Genomic DNA, 16,846 nt, shown 5'->3' on the forward strand with positions numbered 1-16,846 from the left:
GTGGCTCATAGCCAGGCCTTAACAGCTGCATAAACTTCCACCTATTCTTAGCACCTGTCACAAGGCTTCATAATCATTCATTGACTTGCTGTTTTGCTGGGAAATTGCTTACTGTCTTTCTGAGAAAGCAGCTGCAGCCTCCATAAGGACAGAGGTCGGGCCTGATCCATCCTAGAATCTTCCTCACCACTGTCCCCACCACCACCAAGGCCAAGGTCTGGGTGGCGATTTCCTCTCAGATAAATCCCTTACCCTCTGAGAACCAGAAAGAGAAATTCCTCAGATTATGGTCTGTCATAATCCCCTCCCTGCTTCCCTATCAGTTTTTGACAGTTACCCTGAAACCGTTTGAAAATGATCTCAGAGGCAGAGACTGGCCTTCTCCACACATGATTAAGTACGACGGCTTTTTAATGGTTTGAGCTGTGCCTTCTGTGGATTGACAAAAATGGATTACCATGTATTTCTGAAAGCCACACTGCCAAAATCAGACTTTTTTTTTTTTTTTTTTTTTTAGTTTTCTCAGCCATCCTCGAAAACCTTAGCTGAGAATGACAACTACTAGGGGCTTTAATTGTTCAGTCACATGATGGTGGTGCCTTCCGAGTTCCGAGAACTGCTCTCGCCGGGAAAGCCTTGAGACGCTCCTGGGGTTCGATCTTTAGGAAATTGAACTGTGTATTTTCTCTGAAGCGGAGAGCTGTCTCCTGGGCCGTGGCATGTTTGCTGCATTTGTGAATTGTTTGGGCACCGAGGTCTGAAACAGAGGCAGTTCTTGCCCCGGAAGCATGCTCAGGGCTGTCACGACTGGATGAGGCCTGGCTTGGCTGTGGGTGGGTGGACAGGGCAAGCGGGGAGGGGGCTCTCCCTGCATGGGCACTTCCTCCTCCTTTTCACTCTCCTGCCAGACTCTGTGCATGGAGTCCTGCACCCTTCACCTGATTCAAGCCACCCACATCTGCGACAGGGTTATTGCTGGTACCTTGGACAGGAGATGCTGGGGAGCGTCTCCAGCTGCCTTCACAGGGTCTCAAAGCACAGACACAGGTGCTCCTGCCCCCATCCTCCTCATCCATAAGTGCCTAGAGGACAATTCGCCAAACCAAGATGGGTAGCTCTGGAGTCCCGTTGGGCCCAGCCACTCATCGTACAGCAGCCAGTCAGATCCAGTTCCTAAGCCATCCAGATCCCCTTTCCTGAAGCCCCAGGGCCGTGTGTGATCTGGCCCCTACACCCTCACTGCCCACTACTTTCCCCCTTTCCCGCTGCACACAACCGTCACCTTGGGATTTTCAATGTGCTGTGCATTCTGCCTGCCGTGCCCTTGGCCCCTTTCTCCTGGGCCTCCTTCAAGCCTCTGCCTGAATGCTGCCCATCCCCTGGCTGTGCTCCCCCCCACACCTAAATGGAGCTCCTCCTTAACCACTCTGTTTTTCTGCATCACACACGTTACATTTAGATGTGTCTCTGTGGGTCCTTCCCCTCACTCCAGGGCTCCAGTGCCATGCACACCCCAAGCACCCAAAAAATACATTTGGGATGAATGAATGAATGAATCTTGAACAAGTGACTTAATTCCTCTAAGCCTCAATCTTCATCTGTAAGAGAGGGACAATGAGTTTTTATTTCGTTTATTTATTTATTTTTTATTTTTTTATTTTTTTTTTTGAGACGGAGTCTTGCTCTGTCGCCCAGGCTGGAGTGCAGTGGCGCGATCTTGGCTCACTGCAAGCTCCGCCTCCCGGATTCACGCCATTCTCCTGTCTCCGCCTCCCGAGTAGCTGGGACTACAGGCGCCCGCCACCACGCCCGGCTAATTTTTTTGTACTTTTAGTAGAGACGGGGTTTCACCATGTTAGCCAGGATGGTCTCGATTTGACCTTGCGATCCGCCCACCTCGGCCTCCCAAAGTGCTGGGATTACAGGCGTGAGCCACTGCACCCAGCCGGGTTTTTATTTTTTTAATTTTTAATTTATTTTAATTAATTTATTTATTTTTGAAACAGAGTCTCTCTCTGTTGCCTAGGTTGGAGTGCAGTAGCGCAATCACGGCTCACTGCAACCTCCCGCCTCCTGGGTTCAAGCGATTCTCATGCCACACCCTCCCAAGTAGCTAGGACTATAGGCGTGTACCACCACGCTTGGCTAACTTTTGTATTTTTAGTAGAGATGGGGGTTCACTATGTTGGCCAGGCTGGTCTCTAACTCCTGGCCTCAAGTGATCCACCCGCCTCAGCCTCTCAAAGTGCTGGGATTACCGGCATTAGCCACTGCGCCTGGCCCAATGATAGAGTTTTTAAAAGATGGATGTGAAACAAACAGCACAGTGCCAGGCAGAAAAGGATTGTTCTTAACTTCTGGTAAGAAAGGGTTGGCTGGCATTTAGAACTCCACATTCCACAAGAAACTTTTTTGGGGGTGTCTACCCTGGGCCAGGATCTCAGAGCCTCGTGGAGTCAGTGTCTGGCTCCCAGCACCTCACACCACAGAGGAATTGCCTCTGGCCAGGGCACTGGCTGTCTAGGTGGCCTCCTCACATGGAGGCAGTGCAGGGAGGGTGTCCAATCCTTCACTCTGCAGATCCCGAAGGCGCCTTGACCCTGCAGGGTCTGTGTAGGCTTAAATTAACCAGGCTTAGATCTAGCCGTGAAGACACTCCCTGCCTGGAATGGACTTGAGAAAAGGACACAAATTACTATAATAGAAGTTGAGAAACAATGCCTTTGATAAAAATATTCGGAGGACAAAAACCTCAGGTCCACGTGAGAGAGGCAGGGATGTCTTCATGGAGGAAGAAACATTTTATCTAGAAGTTAAAGTAGACATTGGATTGAGACGTGTGGGGACATTGTGGGTTAGAAGAGGGCATGCCAGGTAGAGGAAACAGCTTGAAGAAAGGGCTGGAGGCTGGAAAGAGTGGGCCGCATGGAAGCAGTAGTTTGCCTAGAATGTGGAACACATGAAAAGACGATTAAGACATAGGAGGCCAGTCGCGGAGGCTCACGCCTGTTATCCCAGCACTTTGGGAGACCGAGACAGGTGGAACACTTGAGGCCAGGAGTTTGGGACAAGCCTGGCCAACATGGCAAATCCCTGCCTCTGCCAAAAATACAAAAATTAGCCGGGCATGGTGACGCATGCCTGTAATCCCAGCTACTTGGGAGGCTGAGGCAACGAGAATCACTTGAACCCGGGAGATGGAGATTGCAGTGAGCAGAGATCGCACCATTGCACTCCATCCTGGGTGACAGAGCGAGACTATGTCTCAAAATGTATATGTATGTATGTATGTGTGTATATATATATGTGTGTGTGTATATATGTGTATGTATATGTGTATATATGTGTGTGTGTATATGTGTATGTATATGTGTATATATATATATATATATGACATAGGACTGTAAGAGCATTGTATCAGTCATCTATGTCCATAATAGGGTTGTATTATAACAAAGTATTCGACAGTGAGAGGCAGACCACAGTGAGTGTTTTTTGTGACTGCAGATAGGCTGGAATTTGGTTTATCTAGGCTGCATCTAGCTAGGTCCAAGTGTGCTCTGCACATATCTCGTCCTTCCTGGACCAGTGGCCATTTGAGGTTCATTCTTCTCACGGTGAAGGGTGGGAGCCTAAGGGAGCAACCCCAGCCATGCAAGCATGTTTCTGATCATGTCCTCTAATCCCTGTGACAAGTCTCCTGGCCAAACCTAAGATCAGGGGCAGAGTTTAATTCCCCACCCACCATGAAGCCAAAGCTAGTTACATGGAAATGCACAAGGTTAATGGGATAGGGTTATTTACTCCTCCCAAAGAGGGAGAGGGAAGGAGTGAAGATTTGTTGAACAACCATCTAATTTCCCCAGGCAAGTAGAGGCCAGAGTGGGTCTCTGTGTCTGCTGTCAGGAGCTGACCAGAGCAGTAGCTGGACTTTGATGTCTGGTGGGATGAGCGGCAAAGGGCTCTGATTTTTGCCCTTCTCCCCGTTGATGCAAACAGAGTACTGCAGTCCTATTGGGTAGTTAAAATGCCCCAGTCCCTGCCCAGCTCAGTCCTGCCTTCCCCATGGCTCACACTTTCTGCTTGCCTGGCACAAAGGCAGTACCTTCTCTGCTGGGCCAAGCATCTGCCAGGGCTCATAGCTTTGCCAAGCCTGAGGGTGACTTTCTCTGCTGGCACTGAACCTTGTGATAACAGCCCCCATGCATTGAGTACCTACTGTATGCTGGGTGTGTCATATTCTCTTGTAGTGAGTGCCTGCTGAGTGCTGGACAGTGCATGGGGGTTCTTTTTATGTATTCGTCCAAACTCATCACCATACCACCCTGAAAGGGAGACCTCATTGTCCCATTTTACTTTGTTTAATTTTTGTTTTTGTAGCAGGGTCTTGCTCTGACACCCAGGCTGGAGTGCAGTGGTGCCATCACAGCTCACCGCAGCCTCTACCTCCTGGGCTGAAGCAATCTTCCTACCTCAGCCTCCCAAGTAGCTGGGGCCACAGGCACATGCCCCTGTGTCTGGCAAATTTTTGCATTTTTTGTAGAGACAGGCTTTTGCCACGTCGCCCAAGCTGGTCTTGAACTCCCAGGCTCAAGTGTTCCACCTACCTAAGCCTCCCAAAGTGTAGTGATTACATGCGTGAGCCACCGCATCCCGGCTCCTTATCCCATTTCACTGAGGGTGCAAGAGGTCAAGTCAGTTGCCCCAGCTCACACAGCAAGGATGGATGAGGCTGAGATCAGAACCAGGTCTGTTTGGCTCCAAAGCCTATGCTCTCTTCCCTATCCAGGCCTCGCAGAAAACGTAAAGGTCATGTGGTCTGGAAGGTGGCTTCTGGTCACAGCTCTGCCCTGAGTTTTGTGACTTTGGAGATATCACTCCAGAATTCTGGGCTTCAGTTTTGAGATGAAAGCAGTTCAGACCTTGCTCTACAGCGCGGTCAGAGGGAGTTTTTAAACACAGGTTTCCAGATCCGACAGCACCCTCAGCTCTTATTTAAAAACAAACATTAACATTTTACAAACACACCCTGTTTTCCAATGAGGAGCTGTGTCCAGCGGACTGCTTCAGTGAACTGTGTCCAGCCACTTGTCACAGGGAACCTCCTCCAGCCATTGGCTGCAGTAATCATTCTCCAGCCAGCTGTGGCAGCAAAGCGTGGCATCTGCTCGGGAAGGGTGGAGGAAGCCATTAGTTCCACCAGGGCCCTGACGTCTGTGGCTGCCCATTTCGCTCCCCCGACAGGGATTTCCTTGGTAGCTGGCCACTACAGCGTGTGCTGTGTCTTCCCCGAGTCCCAGGGGCCTGGTAAAGTGTTGGAGACCCCCAAGAAAGAGCTGTTGGCATTTCGAATCGCCATTCATTCATTCATTCATTCAACAACCACTCGTTTCTGCCTTCTCTGTGCCCAGCCTGAGAATGGATGCTGCGGCCACTGGGAAATGTTAGACCCAGCCACTGCACCCTGGGATTCACAGGCACCTACGCAGAGACATACAATATAGTGCACAGAGTGCTGGGACAGAGTCACATGCAGCAGAGTGGGTGGGCATCAAAAGGAGGGCACGGTCAGTTCTGCTTGGTGGCTCAGGACTGTCTTGGGAAAAGGCTGAAGGTATGAGCTAAGGCCAGAAAGATGAGTAGGTGTTTACCAAGCCAACTCTGCAAGGGAAGGCATCCCAGGCAGGGGGACCCCTGTCAGCAGGCACGCCAGGGAGTCTGAGGAGCTGCTGGTGGTCTGATGTGGGCCGAGCGTCGCATGCAAAGAGAGCAGGACAAGAGGTGGGGCTGGAGAGCTTGCCACGGCTGGGACCATGGGCTCTGCACGCTGTGCCCAGGAGTTTGAACTTGGAGAGCTGAGGCAGGGGTGAGGTTGAGGGCTGTTAAACAGGGCGGTGATATGATCATTATGTGCCCATCTTTCACGTATCAGCCTCCAGTAAGAGCATTCTGTTGGGTTCCAGGAAGAATTCCTAAAAAATATCTTTCCTTCCAGAGGATTCAAGAAACCTTTGCCTGGAAATATTCAGCCTCAGAGCACAGTGCTATGTGACCCAGGAAATAGCCATCATGAGAAAATTCAAGGAGAATATTCCTGCTCAAGGAAAAAAAATTAAAACACGACACACGAAAAACAGACCTGATAGAAATGGAGAGGTCCCAGTCCATAACCGGGTTTTATGCAGCCAGAAGACCTCATCATACTAGATGATCTGGTTTTAAACAATAAACTTTGGGTAATGGGGATGTCACTTTAATTAATCTTCCTAAAAACCCATGTGGCAAAAACATTCCAGTTGCTATTGCTACATTGCAAATTACTTCAAAACTTGGGGGCTTAAAACAATTATTTTATTATGCTCACAGATTGAGTGGGTCAGTAATTCAGAAAGGGCACAACAGGACAGCTTGTCTCTGTGCAGTCACGTATAGGCCCTCAGCTGGGAAGGCTTGAAGGCTGAGGCTGACTCAACAGCTGGGTGCTGGTATTATCTGGAAGCTTTTTGAGTCATGCGTTGCAATTGATGCTGGCTGTTGGCTAGAACCTCAGATGGGACTGTCAGTCAGAAAACTGACACATGGCTCTCTACATGTTTTCTCCTTAAGAGCTAGCTATCTTGAGCTTCCTTACAATATGGTGGCTGGTTCCAAGATCCAGCACTCTGAGAGGCAGGAAGTGGAAGCTGCCAGTTTCTTAAGGTCTGGGCCTTAAGGTCAAGCCAGGCACAGTGGCTCACACCTGTAATCCCAGTGCTTTGGGAGACCGAGATGGGAGGATCGCTTGAGGCCAGGAGTTTGAGACCAGCCTGGACAACATAGTGAGACCCCCATCTCTACAAAAAAATTTTAAAAGTTATCCAGGCATGGTGGTGCACTCCTGTAGTCCCTGCTTCTCGGGAGGATGGCTTGAGCCCTGGAGTTAAAGGATCGTGCAGTAAGCTATGATCACACTACTGCACTCCAGCCTGGATGACAGAGTGAGAGACCCTGTCTCAGAAAAATAAAGAAAATAGCACCTCATCCTTTCTGCTTCATTCCTTTCGTCCAGATGATCACAATGGTCTGCCCAGGTTCAAGGGGAGGAGCCATGGGAGGTGTGTCAGTGTCACAAGAAAAGCTTCTTTCTTCATGTGGGATAAGATACACCACAGCAGCCGTCTTTGAAAAGATGGTTTGCCACACAGCCACATGGGTTTCTGTGGATGCTGAGAAAAACATGTGTGTTGTTTCTTTACAGATTAAGAAAAGTCTGTGGATTATCTCATTAAATTAAATGCAGCCATTAGTATGTGGCTCTGGGGATATTGTGGGAATAGGGTATGCCTTGGGTGATTTTTTTTCTTCTAAATGTTCTTCCTGGAGTTTGTGTTGCCAGCCTGACCATTTCTCTTTGCTAATATGATATCGCATACAGACCTACCTCATCATCATTAATATGGCAGAGTCAGCAGGGTGGGATACAGACCGCGATCCAGGGAAGCAGGCTGGTTTCTGCCTCAGCAGCTCCTGGGAAGGAGGTTCTGGGAGCTGGAGGTTCGTTTCCTTGTAGATATTGACACGCTCTTAGGCCGGGCGCGGTGGCTCACGCATGTAATCCCAGCACTTTGGGAGGCCGAGGCGGGCGGATCACGAGGTCAGGAGATCGAGACCACGGTGAAACCCCGTCTCTACTAAAAATACAAAAAAAATTAGCCGGGCGTGGTGGCGGGCGCCTGTAGTCCCAGCTACTCGGAGAGGCTGAGGCAGAATGGCGTGAACCCGGGAGGCGGAGCTTGCAGTGAGCTGAGATTGCGCCACTGCACTCCAGCCTGGGCGACAGAGCGAGACTCCATCTCAAAAAAAAAAAAAAAAAGATATTGACACGCTCTTCACAGAAAGCTTTGTGCAGGGCGAGGCTTTGGGCACATGTTGTCACTCTGGGCAGCCTGGTGGGAGGGTCTTTGTCTGGTGGTGGCAGCCCCTGGAGTAGACACTTAACCCTGCTGTGGACGTAGTCACCACAGACACCCGTGCTGTGGGCTCGTTTTTTTAATTCAGCCCAACTCCTTACCTTTAATGCCTCCTAGGGTCAGACCGTAGCCAGGCGCTGGGAGTTGTGAATGCGCCACAGCCCCCCTTGAAGCCCTCCCCATCCAGTGGGAGGGGGCCTTTCGTTCCTAAATACTTACCGGCCCCTGTGGGGGCTGGAAAGTGTTCTGGGCAGTGGAAGGTGGCAGTGAACCGAGTTCTCCCCCTAGGAGCCAACCCCTCAGGAGAAGACGGAGTGGCTGGGAGAGCAGATCTGTGCGTGATGCCCCTGGTGATGAAGGCTGGGGAAAACCAGAGAGGACAAGGAGACAGTGAGTGGCAGGAACAGTTTCAGCAGAGTAGCCCACAGCTACCAGGGCCTAGGAGAGGAGCAAGTTCGGAGGCCGCAGTGGAGGCTGAAGGGACAGCGTGCAGCCAAAGTGGAGGAGGAGAGGCAGTGAGGGAGCCAGGGCAGATCACAGGGCCCCGGGGACGGGAAGGACTAAGAATTTCAACTCTCAGTCAGATGGGAGCCGTGGGGGGTTTCGAGCAGAGGAGTGGCATGATGTGACTTGAATTTTTGTTGTTGTTGTTGTTGTTGTTGTTGAGATGGAGTCTCGCTCTGTCGCCCAGGCTGGAGTGCAGTGGCGCTATCTTGGCTCACTCCAAGCTCTGCCTCCTGGGTTCACGCCATTCTTCTGCCTCAGCCTCCCATGCAGCTGGAACTATAGGCGCCCGCCACCATGCCCAGCTAATTTTTTGTATTTTTAGTAGAGACGGGGTTTCATCGTTTTAGCCAGGATGGTCTCGATCTCCTGACCTCGTGATCCACTCGCCTTGGCCTCCCAAAGTGCTGGGATTACAGGCGTGAGCCACCGCGCCCGGCCGACGTGAATTTTTAAAAAAATCTCTCTGGCTGCCACGCTGAGGACAGGTGGGTGGGTCGGGGAAGAGGGAAGGGCAAGGGTAGATGCCAAGGGGACAGGGAGGAAGCCAGTGCAATAAATGCAAGAGAGAGGAGGTAGCTGGGTCAGGGCAGTAGCACGGAGGAGGTGAGATGTGGGCAGCGTCTGGAAATCTCACAGAGACACAGCCAGCAGGATTTGCTGCAGGACTGGATGAGGGGGTGTGAGACAGGGTCAAGGGTTGGGGGCCACAGCTCTTGGGAGGAGGACATTGGCATTAATCGAGATGGGGAAGACTGGAAGTTACAGGTCTGGAGGAAGGCATGGGATTGGCTTTCAGACAGTGAAACATGAGATGCCTGAAGACCTTCAAGTGGAGACATGCATGCAGAGTTGGATATGTGAGTCTGGGGTTTGGGGACAAGGTCTTGGTAGGACACTTAAATCTGGGGGTGTTGTCAATATGTAGATGGATTTCTTTTTTTTTTTTTTTTTTTTTTTTTTTTTTGAGACGGAGTTTCGCTCTTAGTCATCCGGGCTGGAGTGCAGTGGTGCGATCTCAGCTCCACTGCAACCTCCACCTCCCGGGTTCAAGCGATTCTTCCACCTCAGCCTCCCAAGTAGCTGGGATTACAGGCACCCGCCACCATGCCCAGCTAATTTTTTATATTTTTAGTAGAGACAGGGTTTCACTATGTTGGCCAGGCTGGTCTCAAACTCCTGACCTCATGATCCGCCCGCCTCGGCCTCTCAAAGTGCTGGGATTACAGGTGTGAGCCACTGTGCCTGACCAATGGATTTTAAGATTTGAAATCACTAAGAGAATGAGGGAGGACAGAAAGGAAGCCCACAGGCAGAGCCCCAGGGTGTCCCAGTCTTTAGAGGTCAGGAGATGGGGAGGAACCAGCACAGGAGACTGGGAAGAAGCCATCCCAGGGTAGAAGGAGAAGCAAGAGGAAGAATGGCGGCCTGAAGGCCAAGATCCAGTAAGGAGCCAGGATCCGTGACGCCAGGAGACCAGCCTGGCTCCTGCCCTCCTGCCGTCCCACTGTGGGGAGGACACAGATGCAGACTACAGTCCCCACTATTATAAAGTGACAGGGACAGGGAAACACATGAGTCCATTAGCATGAGATGAGAATGGGGGGAGGTGGAGGTGCACAGTGTAGGGGCCTAGAATGTGGACACTGGGGCTTGGGGAAGACCTTCTCACAGAAGAAGGGCTCTCTAAGCCGGACATCAGAGGGTTAGATCCCATGCATGGCTTTGTAGGCAATGAGCCATTAGCGGTGGGCCCTAGATTTCCACAGAAGGTGGGATGGGGAAAGGCAGTTCCTGGCAGAGTCTGTAGAAGAGTCATAAAAGTAGCGGTATGTGAGGAGGGAATGGCAAGTGGCCCATTTGGGTTGGGGGGTTCTGATCTTTGGGATGCTTGAAGACAAGGCTGGAAGGTTGGTGGGGAGGGGTATGAGAGAGGCAGTGGGGACCCTTGACCTCAAGGGGCTCACAGTCTAGTTAAGGAGGCAAAGCCCCACAGTGCAGGGAGGTAGTGGTGGGTGCCCAAGAAAGTGCTGTGGGCACTCTCTGGGCAAGAAGAGTTTAGCTAGTGGAACCAGGTCAGGCTGCCCCGGGAGGTAGACCTTGAAGAACATGTTGGTGTTGAACATGCCGAGATGCATAGAGAAGATTTCTTGGCAGAGAAGACCACACTTGCCAAGGTATGGAAGCAGGAGCTTGCACCCCTTCCCACATGGGTACTGAGGAACCACTGGCGGTTCCTGAGCTTGGGGAGAGACCCAAGTTGGATCTGGCTTTAGAGTGAATAAGAGGTAAAGGGAAGGGGTCTTGGAGATAGGAGGACCCTTTTGGAGGCAACTACACAACCAGATCAGGTAGTGATCGCCTCGGCAGCAGATACAAATGGGACCTGTGGGGCGGTTTTCCTTTAAGTTGGGCCACGGGTTTTTGCAAGCTGCAATCTCACGTTCACATTGCCCTGCAGGGTGAGGGAGAGGGCCGGGAATGTAGTTGCACCCCAAGGCCTCACTGACCCAAGAAGATTTTTGTGGAGGGGCTGCCCAGTGACAGTGGGGGCAAGGAGGGCCACATGTACTCACTATCATGCCAGCCCTTGTCCATCAACCTACCCCATTTAACCCTCCCAGCAGCCTTGTGAGGCAGGTCCTAGTGTCACTGCCATTTTGCAGATGAGGGAAACGAGGCACAAAGAGATAGAATGGCTCACCCTATTGCACAGCTAGGGTGTAAGAGGCCAGGATTTGAACATCTCCCTGGCACCAAAGCCAGCCTCTTAGCTATGTGTGAGGTTGCCTTGCAAAGGCTTTATTCAGTAGCCAAAGGTCCGAACCCTCCCAAAGGAAAGGATCAAGAGCGTCTCCCCGACCTCGTTGCCCTTCCTCACTCCCTGGCCAGGCTGCTATTTCAAGGTGAACTAAGGGACCCCAGAACTGATGAACAGTCGGTTCAATGAACTGATTTATCAAGCACTTAGTCTGTGCCAAGCATATAGGATGTATTTATCAGATGTATCTAGGCCAGGTGTGTATATGATGTATTTATCCTGGCTCAGGAACCTGCAGTGGCTCCCCAGTGCCCTGGTCCAGTGGTCTTAACCTCATTTTACAGATGAGAACTTTGATGCTTACAGCAGATGTGTTGCTGGCTCATAGCGAGATTTGAACGCGGGGCTGCTGATTCCTGGGCCTGTATTATTTCTAAGACACCTCACTGCCTTCTGCACTGGCAGGAAGGGGTGAACCCCATGGCTTCAGAACTGGAACAGGAAAGTGGACCAACATGGAGCCCGCCCCAGCCGCAGCCCTAGGGAAGCGTCCAAGCTGGCTCTTTGTGTATAAATCATGGTCTGTTTACTGAACAGGGAGTGTGTCTTTCCTCCTGGGGAGCTGCCCCAGGGCGGCTGCAGGTGCAAATAGGGTTGAATTCAGGATAGGGCCTTCTCTCCTGCCCAGCCTGACCGCTGGGTAACCTCTGGCCTGGAATGAAAGGCTTTCCAGTAAGTGCCTTGCTGGACTGCAGCTCAGCCATGTGCCAGGTGGGAATGGGGGTGGGAGACCAACCAAGAGAAGGATTCAGGAGCCTGAGAGCAGGGGTAGGAACTTGCCAACAAATCTCTTAGCAAGCTGCTTTCTCAGCTGGCCGCATAGAGCGTCCCCAGGGACGTCACGGGGCAGAGCTGGTCACAAGGAGCCCTGGCTGCCCTCCCAGCCTGATCTAGAGGAAGAAGGGCGCATGGGGTGAAAACACCAGGGAGCTCAGGGCAGGATTCAGAAATCAGACACTGCGGCTGCCTCCCCCTGGCCTTGAAGGACATACGGCCTGGGCCTCTCTTGATCCATAACTGATCAGAGTGGGTGGGGTGGGGTGAGCAATCAGATCTGGAACTGTTTTCACAGAGAACTGAGTGGCCCTGCAATGCCCGATGCATGGAAAACACATTCACCTTCCACTTGGCCTGTGGCTGGGCCAGTCCCCCCTTGGTCTCATCTTGAGTGTGTCCCATCCCCTCTCTGAGGTCTAATCTTGAGTGTGTCCCATCCCCTCTCTGAGGTCTTCATCTATGACAGTGAAGGGGTAGGGGCAGCAGGATCCCCCAAATTCTTCCAGGCCCTTCAGACGTCTGGTTTGAGGTCCTGTGATAGAACAGGAAGGGGCCCGAGCTACAGCCAGGAGCATGGACACCAGGCCTGTACCCTGTGTGCTGGGCACAACCTGCCTTGCTCAGTCTGCCTGGGCTCCTCAGTGCCTCCCTGCTTGAGCACCTTGAGAGGGTGAATACGGGCCAGGACCTCTGTTCAGCCTTGCCACCTACAGGGGAAGCAGCTGGGATGAACCTCAGCCCTGCCACCTACAGGGGAAGCAGCTGGGATGAGCCGGCAAAGGATCAAGTCTGTTTGGCTTTGGGATGTGTTTTCCTACCACTCCTTAAGCATGGGAGGGGCTGACACTCTGGAAATTCACTTCAGCCCAAACAGGGAAGCCATCCCAGGACGCAGTGCTGGTCCCTCCAGCCTTCTCCTCCCTCCTTGGTGAACTCCCTTCTGGTAATAGATTCTCCGACCTCCAGCCCATCCCAGGACACAGGGCTGGGTCCCTCCAGCCCTCTGCTCCCCCTCCTTGGCCGGCCCTTCTGGTAATAGATTCTTTGACCTCTAGCCTCATCTTCCTCCTAACTTCTCCCTCCCTCTCACCCTCACTTCCGTTCTTTTTCCAGGCCATGTCCTTTTTCAGACCTTGCCCAGCCTAGAGAGGTGGTTAAGTGTGTGAATTTCAGAAGGATTCTCTGCCTTCAGCAACACAAGTGAGCAGTTAGGAAGCACTCATTAAAGAGATTAGAGGCTAACTGAATTCAGGAGGTGCCGCAAAGCACACGCTGCAGACTCAAGTGGGCTCAGCAGGCTCCAGAGTTTCCACTGCAGAAGGTGGAGCCTGTGACTCTCAATGTTTTCAGCCTCTGAAGGGAGGACACTGAAGGAACAATTATTCCTCTTAGGGTTACACTCTGGTCCCTAAAAGAAACTGCTGCTGCCTGCAATGACTCCATATTTGTAAGGAGTTGATGGGAGGCGCCACCTCTTTCAGGAAGCCTTTCAGATAGTACCAGGCATGTCTCTTTCTCCCTCCCCTCCACCTTCACAATTTTCTGCACTGAGTGCAAAAGGCTCTGGTTGTGCCAGAGGGTGTCTTCCTCATTACTCTTCTGTCTGGTTCGTGGGATGGAAAACTATCATTTTGCACTTATCTCAGCCTTTACTCCCAAGACAGGTGCCTGATGCCCACTGGTAGGGGCCAGGCCTCGAAGCTGGTTCGTGCACTAGAATGAGAATGGCTGCAAATTTTTGCTTTGTGCATTTGTTTGGTTCTTTGCCCAAATTTTCTTTCCTTTTTTTTTTTAATGGAAATAAGTTTCCGGTTATAAAAAAGTAATCCATGAGCTGCAGAAATCAAAAAGCACCTGTAATTCCGGCACTCAGAGGTAGTCAGTGGGTCATACCATCCAGACTTAGTTCTGTACACTTACACTTTGATGTACAATAAGAATTATACTGTGTTTTTTTCTTATTTGAATTTACTTAAAAAAAGAAAGAAAGAAAAAGATCCCGTGGATGTCTCCCCGGGTAAATAGGCACAGGCCGACCTCACCTGCGTGGATGGCTGCACGGTACCCTATTTTATATTTGAGCCATAGTTCACCCTCTATAAGCTACAACTAATCTTGAAGAGACAGAGGATTGGCACGGTTGATTTTTGGGCCAGGTGCGGTGGCTCGTGCCTGTCATTCCAGCACTTTGGGAGACCAAAGCAGGCAGATCACTTGAGGCCAGGCATTCGAGACCAGCCTTGGCCAACATAGTAAAACCCTGTCTCTACTAAAAATACAAAAATTAGCTGGGTGTGGTAGCGTGCATCTGTAATCCCAGCTCCTTGGGAGGCTGAGGCATGAGAATCGCTTGAACCCAGGAGGTGAAGGTTGCAGTGAGCCGAGATAGCACCATTATACTCCAGTCTGAGTGACAGAACAAGATTCTGTCTCCAAAAAAAAAAAAAAGATTTTTGTATGCCAGGCTGGGTGAGGTGGCTCACGGCTCACGCCTGTAATCCAGCACTTTGGGAGGCCGAAGCGGGTGGATCACTTGAGGCCAGGAGTTCAAGACCAGCCTGGCCAACATGGTGAAACCCCATCTCTACTAAAAATACAAAAATTAGCTGGGCGTGGTGGTGGGCACCTGTGGTCCCAGCTACTTGGGAGGCTGAGGTGGGAGAATTGCTTGAACCTGGGAGGCAAAGGTTAGAGTGAGCCGAGATCGCGCCATTGCACTCCAGACTGGGTGACAGAGTAAGACCCTGTCTCAAAAACAAACAAAGATTTTTGTATGCCAAAGCAGAGAAAAGTGGGTGGCTGACTGGCACTGATAGTTGACCCGCTGACCAATAGAAGAGTGGACCGAGGTCTGGGAAGTGGCTCAGCCTGGGCCCTTGGTCTCTCTGGCCGCTGTCTGCTGCCCTGAGGAGGAAGCAGCCCATGGCGGGGACTCTGAGTCTCGGCCTCACCTTCGATGGTGGCACTGGAGTCCCCCTGGATGGTGCCTGAGGCCAGCCTTTGCTGCCGAGCCTGCGCTGGCATTGGAGGGGCCCTGGGAACGGTGGCTTGTCCCGTTGGGGAAAAGAGAAGGATGGCCCTAGGTCACACCCTCAATACTCTGTGCCTGCAGGAGGCCTCAGCGGGGCAACGGTCATTGACTCCCTCGACACCCTCTACCTCATGGAGCTGAAGGAGGAGTTCCAGAAGGCCAAGGCCTGGGTGGAAGAGAGCTTCCATCTGAACGTGGTGAGTCAGAGGCCCTCGGCAGTGGGGGTGGGGGCCAGAAGAGGCCCAACAGCCAGCTTCACCCTGTCATCTCTGAGACCCAGAGATGTTGAGGGTCTCACCCAAGGCTGCACAGCCCAGCAGTCTCAGAACCGGAGCTGCCGTGCACTCTGTGCTGAGTCCCTCCCTTAAGACAGCCTTGAGGTGGGGACATCCTCCCCAGTCTAGCATCCTCCCTGGGGAGGGGACACAGCCACGACCATCCATCCCCTCCCTGCAAGGTCAGTCATTGCTCATCTGGGGCACATTGCTCCCACCCTGGACGGCCCCCCAGGGCTGGATCTATCACACACAGCAGCGGCAGCAAATGGGGAATGGTTTTGTGGAGGGGGGAAGTGGCTCATCTGCTCAGAGCTGCCCCAGCCTTGAGCCCGCCCTGCACTGGCCTGGTGAGATGGCCTAGTGGGGTGGGCGTGGAGTGGGTGGTACATATCCCTTTGCAGACCCATGACCAGGCCTGGGACCTCTTGGTCTCCAGCCTTGCAGGCACACTTGGTCAGGGACCAGGGCCTTTCAGAGGGGATGGTCATGTGTCTGGATGGCACAATAGCCTTGAACACCAGACCCCGCCCTGTTGATCTCTCAGCCCAGACTAAAGCAAGGCATGCATCCCAGAGGGGTGCTCCCCACGGAGAGAGGCTATTTACATGGACCTGGGGAGTAAGCGATGGAGACCAGGAGGGGAGGGGCCGCATCCAAGCACACACCAGGCTCCATGTGGGCTCCAGGAGTGCCAGGTCCTGCTGCAGACAGGTCTGGGGCTGGCTCCTGCAGCTCCTGGCAGCAGCGAGGACCCTGCCTCCTTGAGAGAGTTTGCCAGCACAGAGCAGGGTGGAGAGAGAGTCTGGGAGAGCCTGGGAACGCACCATTTTAGGGCAGCTTCCCTGGAGACAGAGGCCTCTGGAGTCCTGGCTGCCCTGCATCTCTTGGAAAAGTCATTGGCCCTCCCTGAGCCTTAGGTTCCTCAACTATACAATGAGAATGATGACAAGAGCAATGATATTAATAATGCCTAATTCATAGGCTTATCATGAGGATTAAATACAGTAGAGCATTGTAACCACATTTTATAACATTATGCAGTCTGATACTGATGTAAAGTGAGGTCACCCTTGTCATTATTAGGATGATTTTGAGGCTTGTTCACATTTCTGGTTGTTCGTGTGAGGCCAAGGAAGCTGAGAATCCTCCCATTATCCCTCTTTGGGTTGGAGAAAGGCGGAGGAAGGAGAAGGAAGGAGTGTCCTCATAGGCCTGCCTTGTCCCCTGTGTAGACAGTGGCTCTTTGGGATACAGAATGGGCTCAAGCAGCCGCCCACAGTGCCTTAGGAGCCGGGGGACACTCAGGCAGGTGGGGCAGGTGAGGAAATGTCCCTGGAAGAAAGCAAGGTGGGGTCACTCGACCTCGAACCTGGACTTTCTCACCTGAGAAATGGGAATGATGACCCTCGCCATACTCTGACCTCACCGAGCCCTGGGAGGCTGAAAGGGAGTGGTTTTTGCAGGTGCTCTGTGCGTGGAAGAGTTC

At 52.1% G+C, this 16,846-nt stretch overlaps 1 protein-coding gene across 2 annotated transcripts in view; it reads left to right on the forward strand.

The window, feature by feature from the left end:
- The window catches only part of MAN1C1 (mannosidase alpha class 1C member 1), a 169,382-nt gene that overhangs the window by 113,890 nt on the left and 38,646 nt on the right, over positions 1-16,846 (forward strand). For both annotated transcript variants that reach the window (XR_004028476.1, XM_030805744.1), the window contains exon 3: positions 15,164-15,279. Coding sequence is in view for 1 of the 2 variants with exons in the window: in XM_030805744.1 (XP_030661604.1) it covers positions 15,164-15,279 (116 nt within the window). In the remaining variant the exon portion in view is untranslated. The remainder of the gene's footprint in view (positions 1-15,163; positions 15,280-16,846) is intronic.

This window comes from Nomascus leucogenys, chromosome 24, assembly GCF_006542625.1.
Source record: "Nomascus leucogenys isolate Asia chromosome 24, Asia_NLE_v1, whole genome shotgun sequence".
In the NCBI taxonomy this organism is placed as follows: Eukaryota; Metazoa; Chordata; class Mammalia; order Primates; family Hylobatidae; genus Nomascus; species Nomascus leucogenys.